Here is a 26,993-nt window from a genome sequence, read left to right on the forward strand (position 1 = left end):
TCTTAGGGGCACAAGATTTCTTCTCCCCCACTGTCAAATATCTGTTTCTGAGGAATCCACTGAACAACAAGGTCAGATTCCTCCACTGTGAGTGCCTAGTTCTCTCTATGGATGGCGAGTAGACTGAGTGAGGTAGTAGCTGCCTTGCCATATATGTTGGTCACTTTCGCTAGCGCCTATGAAGAACACAGTTGAGATGACTGTGTCACAGGCATTGAATGTTCATGAGCTCTTCCCATTCAATATTGATTATATTGAGCATTGTCCTCTCGATCGCTGTATATGTACAATAACAAAGTCATCTTAAGTGCTGAGCGCTCTGCATAGCCAGCAAATTGCATAACAGAGGCTGAGTCTAGTATAATAAAGTATATAATCATGTACAGAGAGCTGCAGTGCTTTGCTTATTGCGCAGAAGGACCAAGATTACTATTTTGTTGCCAGATTTCAAAATAAACTTCAATAATTTTATTGAAACATTTTGCAAAAAATATAAGCAGGCAATTTAAAATAATTTTGAATATACTAACATTAAATGTATGTTATTTTAATTTTATCAGTTGTTTTTTAAAATACATTTTATATGATTGGTGGATAAGGGGTTCAATACTGGACCGGAGGAAGGAACTCAGAGAAGGGGGCACAAAATGTTTGTCTTGCCCCGGGCGCTGCCAACCCAATAGAGAGTGACTGAGTTACAGGGGTTATTAAGGACTTTTGTTTATTACAGTCGCAAGAACAAACAGGCAGGTAGTTGCTAACCTGTGCATGGTGCCAATATCTGATGGCACAGAGCGGTCGTAGACAGCTACTGCCGGCGATTCAGTGTCTTCATCATGTCGTCGGAGCAGGGGCTTCTCTTCCGCTCGGTTGACGGGGCATCACTGCCAACGTCATGCTCATTGACTGCAGGGAGCCGACTATAAATCAGCATGGCATCAGCAGTCACACCAATCAAAATGGCAGCCCGGAAGAAGAAGAGCTGCTCTGTTGATGTGGTGCAGCTGAATCGCTGGCAGGAGCGGTCAGTGAATAGTCAGGTAGTTGCTTCTGATAGCAACTACCTGCTTGTTAATTTTTAGGCACATAGTAAAAAAATAAAACAGTCCTGGACAACCCCTTTAAGTGCAGCCTAAAACAAGTGAGTAAATTTAACGCATGTTGGTTTCATTGGGTCAAGGGCCACATCTAAGGCCCCCATAATCTCTATAGTTGACCTACGATTTATACTTTTCTTCAGTCCTGCTTCTGATATTAGCCTTACACAAACCAATACATCTCCCCCGGCCCATGAGAACGAGGCCTATGTCATGTTTGACATTTCTGGGGCTGCTCAGAAGATCAGAGAGGTTACATTAATCCCATTGCCTTGTGAGAGCCCCACTGAAGCTGAGTGCTACCCCCAGCGCAGGCTGCCCTGTTAGTAATGCCTCCGAGTACTCTCAATAGAAGCAGATGCTTCCTAAAAATCTATCACAGCCATTTGTGAGGTGCTTTAAATATGTCGATTTCTACCTTCCCTGCCTTCCCCCGACTGTGCGTTTCCTAGCGACCATAGTCTGCAAAGAGATGATTCGCTGAACAAAAAGCCAATAATTCAGCCACGACCGCTGTTATAGAATGTACAGGGAATCAAATACCTCCATAACCCTGCTAGGACTGGGAAATATCTATGCTGCCTCCATTGAAGCAGATTGCCGTTTCCGCATCGTAGATTTTTAATGGATGGAAATCTGTGGGATTAGGTGGTGAATGCTGCAGGAAGGTAATCATTGTGCTGCATGCAGCGTGCCTCTCTGAACGCTATGCACAGCAGATAGATCCCCGCTGCTGACAGCCGCAGCACAGACCTTTTGTTTCTGGCTACGAAGCATTGACAGCTTCACCGTTTGCTCAGCTCAGGCCAAGACATGGCAAGAGGATCCGAACGAGCCAGACAGAAATGGAGCACACTTCACACCATCCTTCGCTGCAACATGAACCCCGAGACCCAACGCGTCGTAGTCTTTGTGATCCTGCTCTTTCTCATCTTCATTAACGTTGTGTTAATGTTTCTGCTGGCCTTCTCGTGAGTCCACCACCTGGGATTGTCTCTCGGTTCCTAATCACGAGGGTCATCTTGAAATTGCCGGATTCCAAGAAAACCTCTCTTGGTCACCTTGACAATGTTTCTGGTTCCAAATAATTACAGTCAACACTTGTGCCTTGAAGACTTACCGTTCACAAGATGGAGAGACTTCATCACATAACTGCTGGGAGCCCTGGTCCCCCTTTTTCTTTTTTACATTGACATGCTAGAATACCTTATTAAGAAGGTTTTTGAAAATTTTCAGCTACTTGCAACCAATTTTTGCAGATGTTTTGCCTTGGATTACTTACAAAATGCTTCTCTGGACATTGCTCTGGTGGGTTACGGAGTGTCAGCCATAGATTCTCTTCAGGTATTACATGCATATGGAGGACAGGAACCCATGCTTAACGAGAGCTCTCATTCTCAGTCATCCCCTCTTTGTTCTTGTATTGTGGCTGTGATACACTGCTATGTTCTGTCTCAGTATTGCATGGTGACACACGACTATAGGAAACAAATAAATCTTCTGTAATCGCCTTTTCTGGATTCCATGGATCGCCCATGAAATACTTAGTATTTTATTTCATTGATTCCGACACTGTGCACTTTGTATCAAGCACATCCATGTTTTTATGTACTCAGAAAATGCAGTCAGGAAAATCTTGTGAGTAATATGAAGCGTAATCTGGTGTGGGATTGCAGCCAAGAAGCCTTATGTCTGCGTCGTATATTACTGGGAACATGATGCTTGTAGTGTTAGGTAAGTGGCACATAGAGGTCAGGCTCTCGGAGAATATAAAGCAAATATTTGGGGCTTTTTGGAGCAAGGCTTATACCGGTAGATTTGTTCTTAGACTGATGCTAGAGGAGGCATTTTATTATTCATTTCATCATACAGCTATGTGGACGCATGAATTCATAGAGATAATACAGTATTTTATGTTATTCGTAGACGGAATTGTCAGTATTCCTTCACTTCCGACACCCTCAGAGGTAAAGACAAAGCAAGCCAAATTTGATACATACCATAGGATGCCTCGAATGATCTTCTATTAAAATGTTTTTTTCTAGCATCATTTTAATACCAAAATTGCCTTCAAATTTGGGGCTGTGTGTATCACATGGAGGCCCCAGTGAGCACTAATGACATTTCTGTGATCTTAGAAGAGTGTAGACCATGTAGAAGTCCAGTGTTTAGCCTAGTTATGTGTCTGTTGTTCCTGTGCTGAATTGTACGTTTTATGTTGCTTTTCGTTTCCTTGTTTTAGACCTCGGTATGCACTTTCAAAAAAATAAATATCTTTTTTTTTTCTAAACTGGCTTCTGTATTATTGTACAGTATGTAGAGTGAATACAAGATGCAAGGGTAAAACGTTGGGAAAAGCTTGAATGGTTTCATTTTGTGCTAGTGCTATAATATCGCTGACATTGAGGGTAGAGTCGCACTCACTTTTTCTCCCTGAAGTTCTTATGAGGGCCTAGAAAATAGCCATAATCATGTACACCACTCCCATTTGTAATACTTTTTAGCCAATCAGCAGAACTGAGAGGACACACCTCCTTGCAAGACCAATCAACTACTTAGAAAAAGGAAGTGATGCGTGTTGAGGAGGAGGGACTTTGTTTAAAATTTTTAGTGGGCCTTTTAGGACTACTGAAAGGGTTCCTTTCCCCAATTTGAGGCTGCCCCTTTTTTTCAAATTGGTGATGAATATTCTTTAATGGTTACAATTTCGACAAAATTGTACTAACATTCTAATCTCAGGAATAAGCTGTTAAGGTAAAAGGATCGCTTTGAAAAGTGGGTTTAGATAGCAAAGACATGGCTTTTAGGCACAGGTAATGCTATTAATTCATGAACATCTGATGCCAAAATTTTGTGAGGCATCTGAAGGACTTGATAGAGGTACAAGGGCTTTGTTAAACAAAATGACACACAATGATACTGTATGATGGGATACATGGGCTTGATATGATTGAAATTATTTCACTAAAAATCTAGGACCTTTAACTCTTTCTGATGTGCTGCTGAATATACTAGAGGAAGGTAACATTTTTATTTAGTTTTCAATTGCATATAATTTTGCTAATCTAAAATGTCCGGACAAAAAAATTACAAAAAGGACACATTTTAAATCAAGATGGATAGGTAGATGGTTTCCTTAATTTTCCAATTGCCTTACAAAAATCCTGGGGGTTGCAAACCTATAGTTTTGCAATACTCTGTCACAAGATGTTTATGCTGTCGTATATATTTCTGTGTGGTCACCCAGTGGTTGTGATGAGAATTGCAGCCTGTGAAGGTTTTTCTAAAATGGATGGTTGGATAGATAGATAGATAGATAGATAGATAGATAGATAGATAGATAGATAGATAGATAGATAGATAGATAGATAGATAGATAGTTGATGCCAGAGAGACAAATAAATGATCTATTATCCCTTCCTCTGGGATTATCCTCTGAAGATTTCCGCACATCTGGAGACGGTTTGTTCAAAGAGTGATTAGTAGGAGAATGAAGGAATTGATGAAGAAATCACCCAGCCCCCACCTTGTAACTCAACATAATGGTGCTAGTGAGCAGAGGATTAGGTTGTGGTATATTGTGGATCAGCAGATCTGGAAAAACAGCAGAACATAAGTAACGTTACTTCACATGAATGAAGACAAGGTGCATTCTGCTCATATCTTAAGATTTCACAATCCGTGTAAATGCTGAAAATTTAAGGCATCTGGTCAATTCATATATAAGAAAAAAAATAAAATCTCAAGTCGGCAAACATAAGAGCATGGAGCTTTCAGCTCTTGCATAAAATGATAAGATTCTCTATTTAGGCTACAATCAAATAACGGTGTCAGTGAAGCCTCTGTGTCTGAACCTTATACACCTGAAATGCATTTATGCATTTGGGGCAATGCAGCAGCATCCGTGCAGAAAAACTATGGCCCAGAAGAGGCTTTTTTTTAAACAATTTGCCATCTGTGTAAATCTATGTCAGACTATAAGATCTTCTGATATATAAATGTATATAAAACTGACTTGTAAGAACACAGAATCTCCAGAAAATCAAACTAAAGATGCTAGAATAAGAAAAGCGGCTATCGGTATCATTTCTCGCCTTTTCTCAGTTTTCTCATCCTACTTTTGTAGAATTCAAGATGAAAATACAGTTTTCTGAGATGTACCAGACTATTGCATTTTTTGGTTTGACGCCTGCCAGTTTAAAGAAACACTCCTCCCATCAAAAGTTTTATCCTCTTAATATATTGCAATCATCATATTATATAGCGCTGTGTACTTACAATTGCTCATTTTGCCTTTCTACCCAGATAATTCTTATCTTTACCATTAGGTCTATGACATCACGTGATTAAAAATTGACTAGATGACTCCTTCTAAGCTCTATGTAGAAACAGGAGGTCTCCTTTCCCTGCATGAGTCATCATTGCAAAAGTCCCTGGCAGGGGAGGAGTGGAGCAGCTGGGTCAGGAATGGAAGAGGGGGATGATTCATGCAGGAAAAAGAGAAGAATTAACTGTGTAGAAAGGCAAAATGAGCAATTATAAGTACACAGCGCTGTATAAGTTTAACTTCTACGGTGGGCAAAATCTTTGAGGTTTTCAAGATCTGACATCCTGGAGTATAGTAAAAACAACCTCATAACTGAGCATGGGTTTATTAGGGTTTGGTCCTGTCAAACTAATCTGATCAGCTTCTATGAGAAGGTAAATTATAGACTGAACCAAGCTAAGGTTATAGATGTCATCTATCTGGACTTTTCAAAAGCATTCGACATAGCACCCCTTAAGAGGTTGGCACATAAAACGAAAACCATGGGACGAGGGAAAAATATGAGTTATAGTTAGGTTACCAACTGGCTCAGCAACAGGAAACAAAGGGGGGTTATTAGTGGACCACACTCTAGGTCTCAGGTAACAGTGGGAACCACATGACCGCGTATCGCCAGTACTGGATCCTTTCCGTAGGTAACCTTCCGCCCCGACTACCCTGCTCCCCTTAGGCTACGTTCACATTTGCGGTCAGCGCCGCAGCGTCGGGCGCCGCAGCGTCGCCGCATGCGTCATGCGCCCCTATATTTAACATGGGGGCGCATCGACATGCGTTGTGCTGCGTTTTGCGCCGCATGGCCGCAAGCGTTGGACGCAAGAAACGCTTCAAGTTGCATTTTTTTTGCGTCCAACTTTCGGCCAAAAAGGACGCATGCGGCGCAAAACGCAGCGTTTTAGCGTGCGTTTTGCCGCGTTTTTGTTTGCGTTGTGCGCTGCGGCGCCGACGCTGCGGCGCACAACGCAAATGTGAACGTAGCCTTAAACAATTCCGTTTACCCACCCTAGAAATTCACACGAACACATTAATTTCTTTTTGGATAATTTGTCCACAGCAGCCATTTTATTAACAAACAAATACATGAATAACAACATGTAAACATTGTAAATGTAAAAAACCTTGAGGGGAGGGTTCTTGGAGCTAAAAAATCTGGCTCATAATAAGCAGAAAGCCTACCACAAAAATTTTAACCAAAAACACCTATTTATTTACCCTCAGCCGTGACCACCAGCTCGAGGGCACCATGTAACCCTTTTCGGGCAAACCAACCCCAAAGCTCCCAAGGTAAAACTCCCCATCCAGAGCACATAACAAAAGCCAGATCAACCCTAAAAGCATCATCACCAACTCCAAGAACCCCACCCCCCCGCCAACCCGCCACTGTGACAATAATAACGAAAAATTCTTTCCCTTTATTGATCGAAACAGAAACAAAAATTCAAACCAAAATAAACTTAACCACACCGCAGCCCTGAACTAAAATATGCTTGCCTTGGATTACCACCAACAAAGGGAGGGTGGGAGGGACTCTCTTCGCCTGTCACTGCCAAACTGATCCCATTCCCGCACTTTTCCCCAAGCCCTTTTCCTAAACTACTAATTCCGGGACAACCTATTCATATTTTAAAAAATACTACACTCCTCCCCATGGCAACGCAGTCATGTGTGGGCTTCCTTTTAGCTGCGCCCCATACAGCCCCCCTCTGGAGTATCGGGTCCTCTTTTTCACAGTATATTGACTTCTGAACTTGTCGAGGGCTTTCAGAGTAAAATGTTAATATTTCGAGATAATGCTAAACTCTAACAGGTAAGGCTATGGTCATAGTGTTTTAGCCTGCATTCAGTGGCTCCATCGAGGCTTATGTCCAAGGCCCCACAAAACAGGATTTGGGTGTTTGTACTGACAGGGACATTGACTATAATGATGCAGACAGTGTGCTCTGTCGGATATCATTTGGATCTATGTGTGCCTAATTGAGGTGGGCTGCAAGACAAAGCTGACTACGTCAACACTATGATAACCCCACGCACAGTGTAATGACTCCCCATTCCCCACAAATAGTATGAGCCTCAAATAGTACATTCCCCGCACATTAGAATACCCCGCACATTATTTTCCTCCACACACAGTATAATGCCCCCCAAAGTACATTCCCCTGCCCCCCCCATTTCCACCTAAACAGTACATTCCCCAATACAAATTTTAATGCCCACCATAGTAAAGTCACTAAGCAAAATATAAAGCCCCCCACAGTACATTCCCTCACACACAGTATATTGCCCCCACAGTATATTCTCCCACATGCAATATGATTCCATCATGGTAAATTCCCCCACACACAGTATAATGCCCCCACAGTCTCCTACACAGAATGTGATGCTTCAATAGTTCATCCTCTCACACAGTATGATGCCCCATGGTCCCCTACATACAATATTATGCACATTAAGATGTCCATACAAGACATTCACCCACACAGTATCATACCCCATACAGTGTGAGTGTGAGGGTGCCGACTACAATGCCTTGTGACACACAATATGATGCCTCAACTGCCCCTTGGCGATGGCACTGTATGATGCCCTCATAGTTCACCCCACACACAGTATGATTCTGCAGCGCCCCAGAGTCCTGGTCGTTGCAGTACTGATGCTCCGCCGCTAAGGGGGGGGGCTATGGTACGTCTGATGGCACTGAAGGAGTTCACCTGACCAGGTATCACAGACACCAATGCACTTCACGGTCTGGCCTCCAGGGGGAGCTAAGGGTGCTATGTATTAGGCCACTCCTCACAATCTGGTAAAACTGGGGGTCAGATAGGAAGTTAGTCAGAAGCTGACTGGGTTGGAACCAGGCAACATCCTGTGGCAGAGGGTGTTGCAGGGGAAGATTCAGGGGGGTCTCTGTCAGGGGTGGGATCCTGACAGAGGCCTAGCGAACAGAAAGAACGTTACGGGACCGCGCCTGCACTTCATTGCGGCGGTACCCCAAGAAAGGACAAGAAGCGAGGTTTATTGTGCTGAGTGAGAAACGAGATCAACGCAACAAGGAGAAACACCAGTAGGAGTCGTGCTGTAAGACGAGGCAACATCCTACTGAGGCGCGTAGCCGGTGGCCGGAAACGCCGAGGAAGTATTGAGCTCCAGGCCTTACTTCAAACCTATGGCAGGACAGTCAGTTCTAGGCGGGCTGTCTCACCCAAAATCACCTAAGCAGACACAGGGGGCAACATTTGGAGAGGGGCGACTCTAGGGTCCCGGAAGACCTCCGAGCCTACCCGTCATACGGGTGCGTCCTAGCCATATCATCTGGGGGACGAAGAAGAACATCATAATCGAGTTGTGAGGGAACTTCAGAAACAGACACAACAGTTGTGAGGACTATCCCGTAAGCACAGCAGGGAAGGACTACAACACACAAGCGCTAGAAGGTAGGCACAGATTTCCACCTGCAAAGGGAACTCTGGAGGTGCCATCGGACCGGCTGGACTCAGGTAGCCCGGTTAACCGTATTCTGGACTGAGGATCCTGAAGCCTTCAGTAAAGAGGTAAAGAGACTGCAACCTGGTGTCCTCGTTATTCACCGCGACCTGCACCACACCACGACATCATCACATTCTCAACTTTCACTGGACGCCCCTCAGCAGGGTCACGGACCGGGCCTAGCCACCGTGACAACCCCAGACCTGAGACACAGAGGCCCGGTACCGGGTGCCCCTCGGCCCTGCGGCAGTGGGGGCGCTCCAACTTGGCGTCACAAACAGGATCTACTTAAGCCTGAAGAATCAGGTCATGTGTGCCTTGGAACTGTGATTTATTGTACTTGGACTGTGACTTATTGCAAAGACTGTGCATTGCCACTTGCCGCCAAAAGTTCCCGCCAAAACCGCCGCCATTGCGGCACCATGTGGCGTGCCGGAAGAGCGGGGCGTGTCGTCGTGGGAGTAGCTTGGAAGAATGGCGCGAAAGTTGAGCCAGCCCCCCACAAGTACTACTATGTTCGGGAGATATGCCCTTCAACGAGGGAGGTCCGCCTCCTAGTCTGGGACGGCGGCGGGAAGGGGAACTGCCCTCCGGATGGGGGAAGGCTGGAAGCCCTGGACGACGCGGGGCAGAGCCAGATTGGCAAGATGACGAGCGAAGGTCGCCCAGAAGAGGGGGAGAAGGCCCGCACCAGTCCCAGCCAATGGGAGCTGAGCAAACTCTCACCAGGCTGCGAGGACCGGGAAATTCTCGGGACGGAAGTGGAGGAGCTATGCCGTCAGCTTCGGAGTCTGTGTCGGCGAAAAGCCACCACCAGTGAGGAGCCGCGCCACCCCCAAGCGCTGGTACCGCAATCTGAGGACAAGAGGGCTGACGCCGGGGATACCGCGGAGGCAGATGGCGCCATTAACCCGGCCCGGGCGGCCGAAGAGCCCCTGCTTGTGGACATAGACTCCCCTCCACCCAGACCACCCAGACGGGTGTGTAGCCGCCTTGAATGCGAGCGGCCGTGGGAGACGCTAAAGACCGCCGATGCCCCCTTACAGCCCGCTGCACAGCCCGTGAACCTCCAGGGTGAGTGGATGACCTTCAAGTGGACCTGCGCTACCACCAACTTGATCGGGTTCCCTGGAGAGGCTCAGCCCGAGGGGGAGAGCATCGAGGTTATCCACCAACGGGAATATCGCCAGCAGCTACGCCGACAGGAGGAAGAGTGGGCCCGTAAGAAGGAACTCCGCCAACGGGCCGAGCGGGAAAAGGACCTCCAGGCCAAAATCCAGGTTAGGCGGGCGGCTGAGGAGGACTGGGGCCCGCAGCGCCATGGAGTCATCAGCACCTTCCGGCTGCAGGGAGGTTGGGGCTTCATCAAAGAGCCCGGTCTCGCTTTGGAGGTATTCGTGAACCGGTGGGATGTGGAGGCGCACCTCATCGAGGGACACCCGGGGCGGGATCTTTATCCGGGGGACCGCGTTCGGTGCACCCACCACTGGGGAGACAAGGGGTGGTATGCTTTGCACGTGCGCAAGTACAAGCCAGAAGTGACTGTGCCACCTTCCTGTGATTCCCCGGGACCAGCGGTCATTGCTCCAATCTCCTTGTGTGCCAAATGCCTGCGGACCATCACCCCGAGGAGAACCGTGAGTACACAGACCCCCATTAAGGGTGCGGATGCACTCTATGTGGTAGCCGGTGGTGGGCAGTACCCACGGAAGCCACCCCCAGACTTAGAGGGATAAACCTCGATACCACGGAAATGTATATAGTTGATTGTTTATCCTTTTGTTCTGTTGCTACAACCCGACTAGGGTTAACTCTTAAAGGGATCCCTTAGTTTACCCGGGATCCCTACTTTTGTTTTTGCTTTCGTTTCTTGTTCATCATTGTTGAAAAGAACTGCTGGATCATGAACACTGCATGATTACAAACTTATTGTAAATAGTTTGCACCTTCTTAAAGGTCCCCTCTACTGGTTTTACAAAGAAAAGGACTCTTTGCGAAGAAACTGTTCTTGGAAACAGCACCGGAGTCCTTGCTGTATACGAACTTGCAGCTTGAGAAGTTGCACTACCTCCAAGAGACTTGGTCCCCTCTTAAAGGGGACGTTCACCAATAGCACTTAAAGTCGAATAATGCTTACATGTAGAAGTTATACTGTATGTAGTTAGCTAGTTAATTGTAAGAAATGTTTAATAATGTGTTAGAGAATGAGGACAGGAAGTGAACCCGTACGGGGTTAGTCGGTGAGTCCTCCTAGGAGCCGTACAGAGATGGCTCAGCGATCCTAAACTGAGAGAAGGTTGATAAGTTCTATACTGTGTATAGTAGCAGAAAGGCAGTAGGCCCGGATGAGGAATGGGGCGGTCCTGCAACAGAGCGAGAGGCAGTAGGCCTGGGGCAGATAGACAGGCGGTCCTGCAGATGTAAAGGTGGAAAATGAAGAAAAGTTGATTAGCCTTATAGTGTTTTATAAGAAGGTCTTTAGTGGCTTCAGCGTATACGTCCTTAAAGGCAATGTTAAATTATTGTTCAGAAATTGCACTAAGTAGAATACCCGGTTGGGTAAGAGAAGTTATTTATAGTATGTTATTTAAAATATTTAACCATGTTTGTAACGTTCAAGTGTCCTCACCTCCCATAAAGGGAAGCTCTGTTCAAATTTACTTGTTATTGCATTTCAAAAATTGTATGTCTTTTTGCTGACATGTATTGTTGTTTTCTTCCCAGTCCAGGAGTACTGGATTTAACCGGGGGGGAGTGCAGCGCCCCAGAGTCCTGGTCGTTGCAGTACTGATGCTCCGCCACTAAGGGGGGGCTATGGTACGTCTGATGGCACTGAAGGAGTTCACCTGACCAGGTATCACAGACACCAATACACTTCACGGTCTGGCCTCCAGGGGGAGCTAAGGGTGCTCCTCACAATCTGGTAAAACTGGGGGTCAGATAGGAAGTTAGTCAGAAGCTGACTGGGTTGGAACCAGGCAACATCCTGTGGCAGAGGGTGTTGCAGGGGAAGATTCAGGGGGTCCCTGTCAGGGGTGGGATCCTGACAGAGGCCTAGCGAACAGAAAGAACGTTACGGGACCGCGCCTGCACTTCATTGCGGCGGTACCCCAAGAAAGGACAAGAAGCGAGGTTTATTGTGCTGAGTGAGAAACGAGATCAACGCAACAAGGAGAAACACCAGTAGGAGTCGTGCTGTAAGACGAGGCAACATCCTACTGAGGCGCGTAGCCGGTGGCCGGAAACGCCGAGGAAGTATTGAGCTCCAGGCCTTACTTCAAACCTACGGCAGGACAGTCAGTTCTAGGCGGGCTGTCTCACCCAAAATCACCTAAGCAGACACAGGGGGCAACATTTGGAGAGGGGCGACTCTAGGGTCCCGGAAGACCTCCGAGCCTACCCGTCATACGGGTGCGTCCTAGCCATATCATCTGGGGGATGAAGAAGAACATCATAATCGAGTTGTGAGGGAACTTCAGAAACAGACACAACAGTTGTGAGGACTATCCCGTAAGCACAGCAGGGAAGGACTACAACACACAAGCGCTAGAAGGTAGGCACAGATTTCCACCTGCAAAGGGAACTCTGGAGGTGCCATCGGACCGGCTGGACTCAGGTAGCCCGGTTAACCGTATTCTGGACTGAGGATCCTGAAGCCTTCAGTAAAGAGGTAAAGAGACTGCAACCTGGTGTCCTCGTTATTCACCGCGACCTGCACCACACCACGACATCATCACATTCTCAACTTTCACTGGACGCCCCTCAGCAGGGTCACGGACCGGGCCTAGCCACCGTGACAACCCCAGACCTGAGACACAGAGGCCCGGTACCGGGTGCCCCTCGGCCCTGCAGCAGTGGGGGCGCTCCAATTCCACCCACACAGCATGATACCCACACATCCCCAACACAGTATGATGCCCCCAAATAGTATATTGCCTCCCACATCCCTCTTCAGTTTGATGCACACATTGTCCCCCATTACAGTTCCCCCGCAAACAATATGATGCCCCCACAGTCCACTTCACATGCAGTATGCTACACCACAGTCCTCCCACCACACAGTAAGATGCACCCACACAGTATGATGCCGCACAGTAAATTCCCTCATACTGTATAATTTCCCCACACAAGTGTCATATTTGCCTGTCACATGCTTACTCATGGTTACTGGTCTCTGCTGCCAGTCTAAGTAGTGACTGGGAACCCTGCCAAGCCAGGCCCTTCAGGTAATGTGACATTCTCAAGTCATGAAGCCCCAAGATCTTCGCAGGATCATCAGCCTCCAGATAGACAGAATGGTGAACAAAGCACCTGTCGGCTTCCTGCTCCATCATGGTAACACAAGCCCCATATAACATCCCCAATAAAAACGCATGACACAGGAATTTTTGTTTGGAATAAAAATGGCCGTGGCGTTTATTTTGGGTTACATAAAAATTTATTTTAATCCAAGAAATAATCATCACCGTTGAGATTTTATAAAATTGGCTTAAATCCACACACATAACCCAGTCCACCCAAAATCAACGGGCGACTTTCCCACAAATAAACGACACGACGAAGAAATATACAGTAAAAACATAACTTCAGGGAGGGAGGGCGGGATCTTTAATCTTCTTCAGGAGACTGGCGACGAGCCGTTAAAACATCTGATTTTTATAGATAAAATCCTTCCCGCACTTTTTGTTTAAACCAATCAAAATGCGCAAAAAGTGCGGGAACAACAACCAGATTAAACCAGTTTGAACCTGCTCGTGCTTAGCACAGCTTACCAAAATATAACTTAATAGGAGTCAGCAGGTGTAAAAACACAGGTGAAATTCGCACAAAAAACTCGATAAATCCGCAGGTAAAACGCAGGGCGTTTTACCTGCGGATTTTTCTAAATCTGCGCAGAAAAATCCGCACACGAATCCGCAACGTCTGCACATAGCCTAATAATGTCTTCCATCCCGACTCCTTTCTGTAATAATATTCCCCATCCTGGGCCCCTTCCAGATATAATGCCCCCATCCTGGCCCCCTCCGGTGATATATGTTCCTCATCCTGGTATAATGCCCCCATCCTGGGCCCCTTCCAGTAATATATGTCCCCTATCCTGATATGTTTGCCATTGGAGTGCCCCCATGGGGCCGTGGGGTACTCGGTACCGGGTCCTTCGGTTGACAGGGAGATGTCACGGTGGCTGACCCGGTCCGTGGCCCTGGGACGTCCGTGTAAAAGGGAAAGGTCTTTAAAGGGATAAAGTTTGTGTTCGTGACGCCACCTGTGGTATTCGGTCAGGGTGACCGACGCTGCTTTAAGGGGTCCGCTGGGGTGATGTTATGGCAGCTAGATGGTATACCTTCCCACAGATGAAGTGTATCCCCAGGGCTTCCCGGTGTGTAGATGGTGGATGGTGAGAGGCGCAGAGAAGAACGAGGACACAAGGTTGCAGTCTCTTTACTTTTCCTGAAGACTTCAGCATCCACAGTCCAGGGCACCAGATCACAGGGCAGGCAGAGTCCGGCCGGTTTGGAGGCAAATCCGGAGTCCCCTTATCCAGGTGGAAATCAGCAGCCTTCCCTTGCGCTGCAGAGTTGTAGTTCCTTACTGCCTAAGGCTACTTTCACATTAGCATCGTGCACTGCGCGTCGCAATGCGACGTTGCGGCGCACCGATGCATACTGGGGAAGCGCCGCACAATGGGGGCAGTGGATGCTGTTTTTCAACGCATCCGCTGCCCTATTGTGAGGTGCGGGGAGGAGGGGGCGGAGTACCCGCACCAAAAAACGTTACATGCAACGTTTTTTGATGGCGACGGTCCGACGCAACACGACGCAACCATCGCACGACGGTTGCGACGTGCGGCAATGTGTCGCACTGCATCGCTAATGCAAGTCAATGGAGGAAAACGCATCCTGCAAGCACTTTTGCAGGATGCGTTTTTTCGACAAAACAACGCATAGCGACGTGCAGTGCACGACGCTAGTGTGAAAGTAGCCTAAGACTTCACATAAGGTCCTCACAGATGTAATGTCTCTCTCTCTGTCCCCCATATAGGATAGGACAAATCCTTATGACTGGTGGCTTGAGGCGGTTTATAGGGACTCTATCATGCCCCAGCCTCTAAGGAGTGCCACCGTGCCTCCTGGGTGTAGGGCGGACAGGTTAAATGAAATTAGCTGTCCCGCCGGTCTCTGGAGCAAGGCATAAAGAACATTACTCCATCGGTGTTCCAGCTACCGGGCTTCTGCGCCTCAGAAGGAGGCAGCCTGTGTAGGGCTGGTCCCCTTCTGATATCCTCCCTTTGCTATGACTTCTTTGCACGCTCGCTGCAATACAATTCGGTCTTCGAGGTCTCTTTCTAGGAGCTGCAGCTCTGAGGGCATGCACAGCTCCGTGTCCTTCTCCCTCGATCTCTGACAGGATCCCACCCCTGCCAGGGACCAACTACCTGAGCGAAGCTCAGCCATCAACTAACTTTCCCTACAGGTCACCAGTTTTACCAATGTGGGGAGTGACCTAATAAATAGAAGCAAGAGCTCCCCCTGGTGGCCTGGAGTGTGAAATGTGTTAGTAGTGTAGCAGAGGGAGCTCTCGTCAAACTCAATTTGACAGGTGGACACGCCCCTATCAAGCTGTATCAAAGTGTGTAACCCCTCCCCCCTGCCAGCTGGCCTCCTTGTCTTCTAACAGCAGCTGTGTGGCAGCTCCCCCTCCCTTTTTTATATAATTTAATTTGTTAATAGAGTGAATATTATCTCCGTAATTGTTTTATATTAGAGTTTTATATCTATAGGGGATAACGCGCGCATTATGTATGCGGGCGTGTTACAACATGACTGTTATCCCCGTAATTGTTTTATATTAGAGTTTTATATTTATATATATGTATGCGGGCATGTTACAACATGAATATTATCCCCGGGGCATGTTACAACATGCCCCTGGGCATGTTACAACATGAGTGTTACCCCCGTAATTGATTTATATTAGAGTTTTATATTTATAGGTGCTTTATAATGGGCGCATTATGTGTGCGACCATATTACAACAATCGCAGGTATGAATCGTGGTGTTTTATACGTTTATAAAAAAGCAAAAGTCGGGGTATTGTAAAAAAAGTAAAAAGATGTTTATTGTAAATAAACACAGCTCAAATACATTTCAATGATTCTTGCAGAGTATAAAAGCAATAGCATTCAATAGCACGTTGGTTATACAGCAACAAATTTCTTACAAAAATAAATAGTATCGCATGAATATACATCATTACGTTTCTTACAAAAATAAAAAGCATCGCTACGACATTCTTTACATTGTGAGCCACATGGTTTGTAGCAGCGGTAGAGACCTTCTTTTAGGTAGCAGAGTTCCACGGCTGGTGCCTAATGGCGGGGAATGTAAAGATTGGATTGTACGAGGTGCCGGGGCTAGTTTCTGCGGCGTAGATACAGCGTGTGTCTCGCTGCTGGAAATTTTTAGTTCGTCTAAAAGCTTCCTAGTAGTGGGATTACCAACAACTGTAGACGGTATATTTAGCTCGGCCATAGCACGCATAAATGCTTCCCAACCCGGCGGTAAATTTCTGCCGGTCAGAGCGTGACTCTGCGTAGTACTACGTACCAACAGGGCCGGTTTTAGGCAAAGTGGGGCCCTAGGCAAAGTTTAAAATGGGGCCCCAAATGCTAACATATTGCACGTCACACAGAAGCATTTCGGTTGTATTTACCTGCGCTGATCTCAGGCCGCTAAACGAGTGTGATCGACAATACTGAAGTCGTTGGACGCTTGTTTCCCGGCCTCTTTCCACCATCTGAGAAAGAATGATGGGACAGAACCATCACTAATAGATCACTAACAGATCACCATACAGTATCATGTTATCAGCAGCACATCTACAGTTTACATAGGGTGATGTGCTGCTGAGAACAATGATTTTTATTCCGGCATAAACAATCCAATCACCCAATGAATATGCAGCATTTTACTTGTTTAGTAAAATACACCCCATAGTCCTCCATATAATATAATGTGCTCCACAGTCCTCCATATAGTATAATACACTCTTCATAGTCCTCCATATATTAAAATGCACACGCCATAGTCCTCCATATAGTATACAGCAGAGCCCACAGTAGTATACAGCAGAGCCCACAGGGATATACAGCAGAGCCCACAGGGGTATACAGCAGAGCCCACAGGGGTATACAGCAGAGCCCACAGGGGTATACAGCAGAGCCCCCAGGGGTATACAGCAGAGCCCCCAGGGGTATACAGCAGAGCCCCCAGTAGTATACAGCACAGCCCCCAGTAATATACAGCAGAGCCCCCAGTAATATACAGCAGAGCCCCCAGGGGTATACAGCAGAGCCCCCAGGGGTATACAGCAGAGCCCCCAGTAGTATACAGCACAGCCCCCAGTAATATACAGCAGAGCCCCCAGTAATATACAGCAGAGCCCCCAGGGGTATACAGCAGAGCCCCCAGGGGTATACAGCAGAGCCCCAGGGGTATACAGCAGAGCCCCCAGGGGTATACAGCAGAGCCCCCAGGGGTATACAGCACAGCCCCCAGTGGTATACAGCAGAGCCCCCAGGGGTATACAGCAGAGCCCCCAGGGGTATACAGCAGAGCCCCCAGGGGTATACAGCAGAGCCCCCAGTAGTATACAGCACAGCCCCCAGTGGTGTACAGCAGTGCCCCCAGGGGTATACAGCAGAGCCCCCAGTAGTATACAGCACAGCCCCCAGTGGTGTACAGCAGTGCCCCCAGGGGTATACAGCAGAGCCCCCAGTAGTATACAGCACAGCCCCCAGTGGTGTACACCACAGCTCACATCCCCCCCTCTCCTCTCCTCTCCCCTCCTCCCCTCTCCTCTCCCCGTCCAGTAAAAAGAAAAAAAAAAAACACAAGCTCCTCACCTCTCCACACGTGCCCGCGCTGCTCCTGTGTCGGCGGCTGCAGCTGCTCTGCCTGGGACACAGTGAGTGCGCGCGCACCCGCTGTGTCAGAGGCAGAGCGGGGAATGATGGGAGAGGGGGCGTCAGGTGACGCTCTCTCCTCCATCATTGCTTTGAACTGTACCGGCAGATGCCGGTACAGTTCAATGCGGCCGGCGGGGGAGTCAGCGCTGGCGGCAGGCGGGCCCCCTGCCTCACAGGGGCCCGGGGCCCCATAGCGGCTGCGTGATTTGCCGCTAGCTGGGGGCCCCTGGGGGAGTGGGGGCCCCAGGCAGCTGCCTGGTCTGCCTGCCCCTAACGCCGGCCCTGAGTACCAAATCCAGTAAGTTAGACCCCGGTATTACGGATCCTTTGAAAATAAATTCAGCTTTATTATTCCAGTCTGTAACATTTTTATTCTGTAGTAACCTGTTTAGTAAAAATTCAGCATTCTTTTTATATCTTTGGTTTATGTGGCTGACAATTTCAGCGATCTCTCGATTTTTATCAGAGTCGGTATTTGACAATTGTTGCTGACCAGGATCAGGAGGGCTAACGAGATTTAAAGCCGCTACTTCTTTTGAGCTCTGCCGCGTATGCACCAAGTATCTTTGTAGCGCCGCGCTATACATCTTAATTTTCACATCATCTGGAATGTCACGACGTTGTAAAATGTCGCTAATTTCGCCATCAAGGCGTTGAATAACGCTGTCACGTATGTTAGCTGTAGCGCCGGGTCTTAGTTTGTCTAGCTCCTGTTTGGGGACTAGATACATTTTCTCTGTATGCTCCATTATCTTCCCGCGAGCAGGCTTGTTATTATAGGGATTGCAAAAGCTAAAAGAGGGCCGATAAACCCGCCGGCCTGCTTTAGTAGCCGCTTCTTTTTCTTTATGGGCTGCGATCTGTCGCTCAGGGTTCTTATAGCTTTACGCCACTTCTTTAATATGCCTTTTTGCCGCTCTTTCAGCGGAATCCTGCCTTTTAAGATGTTTAAAGCAATCTCGCCTATAGCTGTAATTAAATCATTGCTCGCATTGCGCAAAATAGACTTTCGGACAGCCGGGGTTGCCTTCACCAGAGTTTTTAAGAGAGCCCAGTTACGCCGGAGTCTCTCAGACATCTTTACAGCACAACGCACACAGCGTGGAATGTCTGATACCCGGGTAAAATTCACTTTTTAGAAGTGATTTTCTTTTGAACATAAACCGCGGGCAACGCTGGTGGAAACAAGCCGTTCCTTAAGCGGTGTTCCTCAGGGGTATTAGCTCTCAAATCCACAAGCAAATACCCATAAGGTCCCCGCGTGGCATCCTCAAAAGCTTCTAGGAAAAAACTTGTTTTTCCGGGATACATCTGGCGCGCTAGAGTTAAAATTTGTAATTTATCTCGGGGGTTTTTAAAAAGCACCATGTATTTTGTGTTTAAATTTATCGTACGGCTTTTCTTACCCTGGCAAAATATGTTTTGAACCAGGTAGAAAATGCTGAGATTTCTGTGGTGCACATACTTGGTAAAGGCTTTTTCTATCTCACAATTTTCACTAGCACTCTCCATGAGGTCATCAACAATAGCCAAATTCACCTTCTCCGGCGGGAATAATTCGTCATCTACGAATGTACGCGGCAGACCCTCCACAAATCTGGCGTGGGGAAAAGAGAGAGAGATTTCATCATATAGTTTCTGCCAACACGAATAAAACCAAACAATATTATCAGGTTTCTGAGAAAAATTAGTTTCAATATTATACAGTAACTGTTTTACAAAATAGCTCTTTCCAGAATTAGACGGTCCCGCTAGAATGCATGAGAATGGGTGTTGCAAGCGGGTATCCATCAGCGCAATACTCTGCTAATACCCAAAAGGCAGGGTTGTGAAACCGTCAATTAGTCGCCGCTTTGTATAAACGCACTTTTGTGTTTTGCGTAACGGCCTCGTTTCAATCTCCCAGCACTTTTTATTTCTTACAATGGACGGCTGTTGTACGACAATACGTTTCTGCGTATCTGCGTCAGAATTGCTCGGGTAGTCCAGAACTAGATCTTTTAGACTGTTGAAATTAATAGATTGAGAGTTACCAACATTTAGTGTTATACCCTTAACTTTTAAGACAGTTTTACCCGTGTTGAGTTTGTACCCGTAAGTTTTGGGGCCCGCGGATACAAATTCTGTGATGTGTGTACCATCGGGTATTTCACTGGTCAGCTCCCCCAGGTAATCGCCTAAAGGCGGTTGCCACTCACCGGCTCTCTGTACAAAAATAACAGAATCTGTGTCGTGATAAAGGCACCTCTCCTGCAGCCGGTCCAGCAGCGAATAGAGCTCTAGCCCGGCATACGCGGTTGTAAAACAGGCATACCTCCGCTATTTTTAATGATGGTTACGACTAGCTTTAACGAGTTGGATGCCAGACATTCAGCGTTACTTTGAAGCGTACGGGCAACGGCGTTTAAAAAAGATTCGGCATTAAAATCTTCCCTGGTCTGTTTTGTTGCGAAAATAGGATCTAGAGTATCGCCACCTTCAAGCCTTAACTGTACAAAGTCACCAGGTTCAATGTCCCCGATGATTCTATCCAGTAATGACTGAATGCCGTCATGAACAATATTCACACCCTCTACAAATGATCGTACACGCTCCAAATTTACAAACCTAAAATGATTTGTATGTATATGCCCGCTGAAATTGCGGAGAGGTCTATGATGGTGATAGATGCGCTGTAAAAATACTGTATGATCGTTGTACAACGCATCACCACCAGCGGTTGTGTCAACGTCTGAGGTATGTGAATTTTGTGTAGATGCGGGCAAGGCATCTGCAGAGTGGCCACGACTATGTGAATGCGGGTCTCCCGCGTGTGGTTGCAATTGTGGCGTCTGTAGAGGTATTGCAGGACACATACCGCCACGCCGCCTCCTAGCGCATAGCGAGCGTCTGGCGCTGACCAACAATTTTAGAGCCCTCTTTATAACTCTAGCCCTATTATAGCCTGGTGTTGCCGATTTAGCTGGTTTATGCATACCGTGCCCGACCATATTCAGGCATAATGGGGTAGCGGCAGCTGCTGTCTCGCCATCCAGCTGCAGACTCCGGAGTGCATATAGTTCGATCTTATTAGCGTGTGTCGGGGTTTGTGTTGATAATAATTTTTCAAAAGTATCACAAAAAAACATTATGTTGGGACCCCAGAGTTTGTAGCGTAAGTAGCGCGTGAACAGCTCCTGAAACACAGACATTTCAGCGAGCCCCCAACTGCTGGATTCATGCGGCAGATTTGTAGCTGGCGCTTGAATCCTCGTCTTTTTACACAACTTAGCACTCGCTGGTAATGCCCTCTTTAACCCCTTCTTAGCATTAACAGAGTTAGATACACAAGCATGAGATGTACTACCCAAATTAGAGGCGCCTGTGGGGACAGCTCCAGAGGTGTTAGCAGGGGCAGTTAGATATGCCGCTGGCGGATGCATAGTGTGTGACATACGTATAATGATCGGTTCCGCGGCTGATCGCTTACCATCAGCGAGCTGATCAATCTCACGATCAAGTTCTTCACGAGACAGCGTTGCTGCGGCACCCGCGGCGCTTGTTGTGTTTACTGGATCTGTAATATGTTTTGTTTTTCGGTTATGTTTTCGGGGTACCTCTACCACTTCTGGATATAGTAGCGTGGGGTCATTCACACGGGTGATCGATGGTTGTATTGACGGCCACACTGGTACTGCGCCATTCTCGGTGAGCTGTAGCGGCTGTAGAGGTGTTGGGTGTATTTTTCTCATGACTTTGCTTTTAGCTGCAGGAAAGATTATACACGCGTCAGATATGCGTCAGATATGCGTCAGATATGTGTCAGACATGTGTCAGATATGTGTCAGATATGTGCCAGATATGTGCCAGATATGTGTGTGGTCAGGAGCTCATTGGAGAAGCATGGGCATCATTAACTGTACAGAGAGTGTACACGTATATCAAAGCATACACTTACGGTCTAGCGATATGGGGTGGATGCCTGCCGTGGCGGCTTCTGGAGCTTCTGTGGGGTTCTCCGCTAGCAGGTGTATATTCTCCTTTGTGAAAACCCTTCTAGGCTTCAGTTTACAAGCTATAAACAAAGATATAGGCCTTAGTAGTGTCGCGGGGGCTTTTCTCAGAGCGGTTGTGCAAAAACACGTTTCATACGATCGCTACCTTTTCCTTTCTTGCTCGCAGCTCCTCGCGGCTTTTTAGGGGCTCTAGAAACAGGACTGTTTCTCGGTGTAGGGGCCTGGTACGTCGGGTCTTCAACGAGCATCTGATTGTGTTCCGGGGTATCTGGTTCTGGAATCAGGTCGACATCTGTAGAGAATGAATATATATTTACACGACTAAATACTTGAAAGAGATTCATGTCGCCATCTGTGAAGAATGAATATATATTTACACGGCTAAATACTTAAAAGATATATGCACACAACCCACCTATGATGTCCGGGGCAGAATCCCGTGCATCAGCCTCATCAGCGATATTAAACGACCAGGCACCAGCCTCATCGGCGATATTAAACGACCAGGCATCAGCCTCATCAGCGATATTAAACGCAGCTCCGGCTGTATCGCACCCCAGGCTCGGTACGTTGTCCAGAGTTGGCACGCTGTAGGTGTTAAATTCAGCATCCGGAAGGTTCCTGATAAATTCATCTTAATCAAGAAAGAATATAAATATAATATACATAACAGCGCTTACATAGAATGGTACACTAGCAGTTGCATTTATATAAAGCTTGAAACATACCTAATACCGAATCCTCAAATTGATCGGGAAAATCCAAAAAATTTTGGGAATCCATCTAAACATAAATTACTCGTGTAAATTTTTGCACCGTCTATATTAATTTCACACCGCAAATATTATTTATACTAAACAATATAGGTAATAAGTACACGCTGAATACACTAGTTAGCCTGTATTAACGGCTATTAACTACTGCATTACACAAATCATGTCATAATAATAAATATATTTAACTACGCGTCTCTAAAACATAATTAAGCATTTGCGAATAATAAGACAACTGTCTTATATACTTACATTTCCGAATAGGTCAGAGATTAGACAGCGACTGACTTCTGGCGAGTGTACAGACACAGACAGCGGTATTTATTCTGCTGGTCAGAAAGCAAAGCGGGTGTTAACGCCCAGAAACACAACCCGGTTACGCCCCTATCGCAAGTCTTTATACCGGCGATAAATACAGATTTTAACTATATAACAAATATATATATATATATATATATATATATATATATATATGTACTATATATGAATTAGCGCTGACAAAAATACACGGTATGAGGTGCCGCGCTAGTAAATAAAAGTTAAAATATCTTTATTGACATATTATTTTAAAAATTACATATCTTTAAAAGACGGGGGTGCTGGAAAAATAGGCCCGCCAATGGCTCTTTAGAAGCCCCCGTGTCAGACTTATATCTGATTGAAGGATGTAACTAAAATAGGTAGTCAGAAGTATAAATATATACACGACAGCGCCATCACATCAAAAGGGCTTCGGTATTGATGTTAATAGATTCTATAATGGCACAAATGTGGGTATAATAATTGCTGGTATGCAAAGGCTAGTAAATACTGAAGTTAAAGAGTTGGCCACTAGATGGCAGTGTGATACCGCAGGTATAACTAAAAATAATCAATCAGAGGTATAAATAATACTATATATGAATTAGAAAGATTCAGTTTTTAACTATTATTATTATTTATACATCAACATTAATCCCTCGGTGCTGTCCATGAGAAAGGTGCTGCATACGTGGGGTTATAAATATCGTTTACAGTAACCATGTTTACAGCGACAGGTTGGTACAGAGTGGACCCTGTCCTTGCGGCCTTACTTTCTACGGGCCTATATAACAATTACATACTGTACATGGATTATAATGCCGGAGCGCAGATAAAGCGGTTGACACTTACCTTTTAAAAGAGCAGTTATTCAGAGGCGTTGAAGCGCTGTCTTCAGTGTCTTCACTGTCGCTCTCTGGCCCAGTATTTAAAGAAAAAACAAACAAAGGCTGTTTTCAAGCAGGCAGTATCGGATTACACTAGTGACTCGCACCTGCTGTGTAAAAACTAAGGGACTCATCTTGGACTGTAATGACTAGCAGCTGATGTGTAGAAAAAAAAAAAAAATCTAAGCGAGTTATCTTGGCCTGTGATATTTGGGATAAATACACCGTTTGATACGAAATTTTATACACCTGAAGAGGCCTGCGCCTGGTGATTAGGCACAGTCATTTATTCAGTCATGGATTCTAATACCCGGGATCGCCTATTAGAAAAGCAGTATTTTACACCGAACAATTCGGGATCATTCGGGGGAATTGACAAATTATTTAGAGCGACGAGAGACCGCGGAATAAAGAAATCTGACGTGTCTGAGTGGCTGACCAGACAAGACTCTTATTCCCTGCACAAACCCGTCAGAAAAATTTTTCTTACAAATAAAATTTATGTCTCAAATATTGACTCGCAATGGCAGGCTGATCTCGTAAGTTTAATCGACTATTCGAGGGAGAATGATAACGTTAAATACATCCTGACGGTGATTGATACTTTATCGAGATACGCGTGGTGTGTTGCTTTGTCGTCCAAAACGGGTTCCAGCGTGGCTAGGTCGTTCGAATTAATATTTCAAAATGATAAGCGCATACCGAAGAAATTGCAGACGGATCGCGGCAAAGAATTTATAAATTCGTCAGTCAAGCGGCTGTGTAATTTACACAATATCCACCACTTTTTTACCAACAACGCCGTGAAAGCTGCTATGGTAGAGCGCTTTAATCGCACGTTAAAAACGCGTATGTGGCGCTATCTCACGAAGCATAATACCTTTAGGTATATTGATATTTTACCGGATTTGGTGCATATCTACAACCACACGTATCATTCTACCATACGCTGTAGTCCCGCTGAAGTGACAGAGAAAAACGCTATGCAAATCTGGCGCAATATTTACAGTTCTACTATTGCTAATAAACCGATTAAACCGACTTTAAAGGTCGGTGATCATGTGAGAATATCCCGCTATAAAAATACGTTCTGTAAGGGGTATGAGAAAACGTACAGCGAAGAGATTTTTTTAATTACCGGGGTCTCCGTTAAATTTCATAAACCTCTTTATAAAATTAGTGATTTAGCCGGCGACCCTGTAGAGGGGTCATTTTATAAGGAAGAACTGCAAAAAATACCCGCGGATGAGAATCGCGTCTACAGAGTGGAAAAGATTTTGAGAAAAAAACGTGTCGGGGGTGTAAGTCACTGCCTCGTCAAATGGCTGGGGTACCCCGAAAAATTCAATAGTTGGATCCCGGCTTCGGAGTTGACAGATATATAGCTATGGAATCGCGCTCCTTTTTTGTGACTCTTCCCAGTAATTCGTCAATTAATATCTACCCCGATAACACCATATCGAATTACAACACCAAGCTAGCGAGGGCCGTTCATCTTTCAGAAGCTTATGAAGTGGCGTTAACGGAAATACAGTACCCCCATACGTGGAACACGTTTGAGGCTTTTGAAGGGAACTTCTACGCCGCGAAACACGGCGATCCGTTAGAACATTATCACATAAAATCAGGATTTTACTCGAACATTCATAAGCTGGTTGCCACGGTCAATACCCGAATAGAAGGGCTGAATTTATCCGCGCCGGCCTACAGAATACGGTATGATGAGCTACGCCGAGAGGTGATCCTGCCCGACCCGGCCCCTATACAATTTGCTCTGGGTACTAAGCTAAAATTTATTTTCGGCCTACAGACCGTCGAGGACTCCCCCGTTGCTTTAATGCCGTGGAATCGTCGCTTTTACCCCGATTCAAAGGCCGGTTTTTATTCGCTTTTTGTATACACCGATATAATTCAGCACCAGCTTGTAGGCGACAGTTACGTTCAACTGTTACGAACCGTAGAAGTTAGCGGCGATGATAATGATATCGTCACGGTGCGCTACACGCGCCCCGATTACATACCGCTGTGCAAACAGCACTTTGACTCCATAAACATTACAGTCATGTCGGACCAGGCTACGCCTGTTAAATTCAGATACGGGAAGTGTATAGTGCGATTACATTTCAGACCGCGACAGTATTGACACGATAAAATGGTGTCTCAAAGGCTGTATGGAGACCCCGCTGTTTATGCCCGCTACTATACTGCCCAGTCGGGGCACGGGCTAGAGGGATTCCGCGGGAGTGAGTACATGTACGGCTCCGGCCTGGCCGGGATATTTAAAGGCTTATTTCGTCGCGCCGTGCCGCTTTTCAGAAGAGGCCTAGAATTAGTAAAACCGCACATAAAGACGGCTGTCCGGAACATCGCGACGGACGCCGTCACAACCGCCTCAACGGCCCTCATGAAGCGGTTAAATACACAACCGCAGCAAGACGGATCTGGATTAGTTTATGTCGCTAAAAAAGCGCAAAAAAGAAAGAGGCGCGCTTGCCCGCCTTTACCGCCGATGCTCATGAATAAAATTACCGCCAAGAGACGTCGCCGCCAGAAACGGGTGAGACGCTCTGCGGACGACATCTTCTAATCGGTTATCATGGCTTTCCTGCATGACGCTTCTGTAGAGTGCGCAAAATCTGAGCTGGATATTTTTGACGTGCCCCCGACACAAACAAGTATAGAGAAATCTCTATTTGTGGAAGTACAGCCGGTTGCGGCTCTGTCGGACAATGCGCCGTTGGAGTTTTTCATATCCGGGAGCGGCGATTATTATTATGATCTGAACAATACTCTGTTGTACGTAAGCTGCCGCATCGTGAAGCAAGATAATACGGCTATCGCCGATGATGCCCGTGTTGCCCTCATAAATTATCCTCTAGCCACACTTTTTAACCAGGTCGATATTACTCTGGGAGACAGGCTTATCTCGCAATCGGACAATCTCTACAGCTATAGAGCGTACATAGAGACCCTTTTAAATTACAGCTCGCAGACGCTGGCGTCGCAATTTACAGCCGGTTTGTTCTATAAAGACACTGCGGGCCATCATGATGATCGGCGCTTGGATGGCGCAAATGCGGGATTTATCAAAAGAGCCCATGCAGCTTCTCGCTCAAGGCCCATCGACCTCTTGGGCCCCATCTTTGGCGATATATTTAATCAGCC

General features: G+C 46.4%; 2 protein-coding genes across 3 annotated transcripts in view; one reads left to right on the forward strand and one right to left on the reverse strand.

Annotated features, from left to right (window-relative positions):
• Window positions 1-26,993, forward strand: part of ARHGEF4 (Rho guanine nucleotide exchange factor 4) — a 128,502-nt gene that overhangs the window by 76,015 nt on the left and 25,494 nt on the right. The gene's annotated exons all lie outside the window — the stretch shown is intronic.
• Window positions 21,973-22,651, reverse strand: LOC143808999 (uncharacterized). Its single transcript, XM_077292179.1, has 3 exons — window positions 22,597-22,651; window positions 22,284-22,502; window positions 21,973-22,160 (listed from the first exon to the last, which is right to left on the reverse strand). Exons 1-3 carry the CDS (start codon window positions 22,649-22,651, stop codon window positions 21,973-21,975), a joined length of 462 nt encoding a protein of 153 aa, XP_077148294.1.

Source organism: Ranitomeya variabilis, chromosome 2, assembly GCF_051348905.1.
Source record: "Ranitomeya variabilis isolate aRanVar5 chromosome 2, aRanVar5.hap1, whole genome shotgun sequence".
Classification (NCBI taxonomy): Eukaryota; Metazoa; Chordata; class Amphibia; order Anura; family Dendrobatidae; genus Ranitomeya; species Ranitomeya variabilis.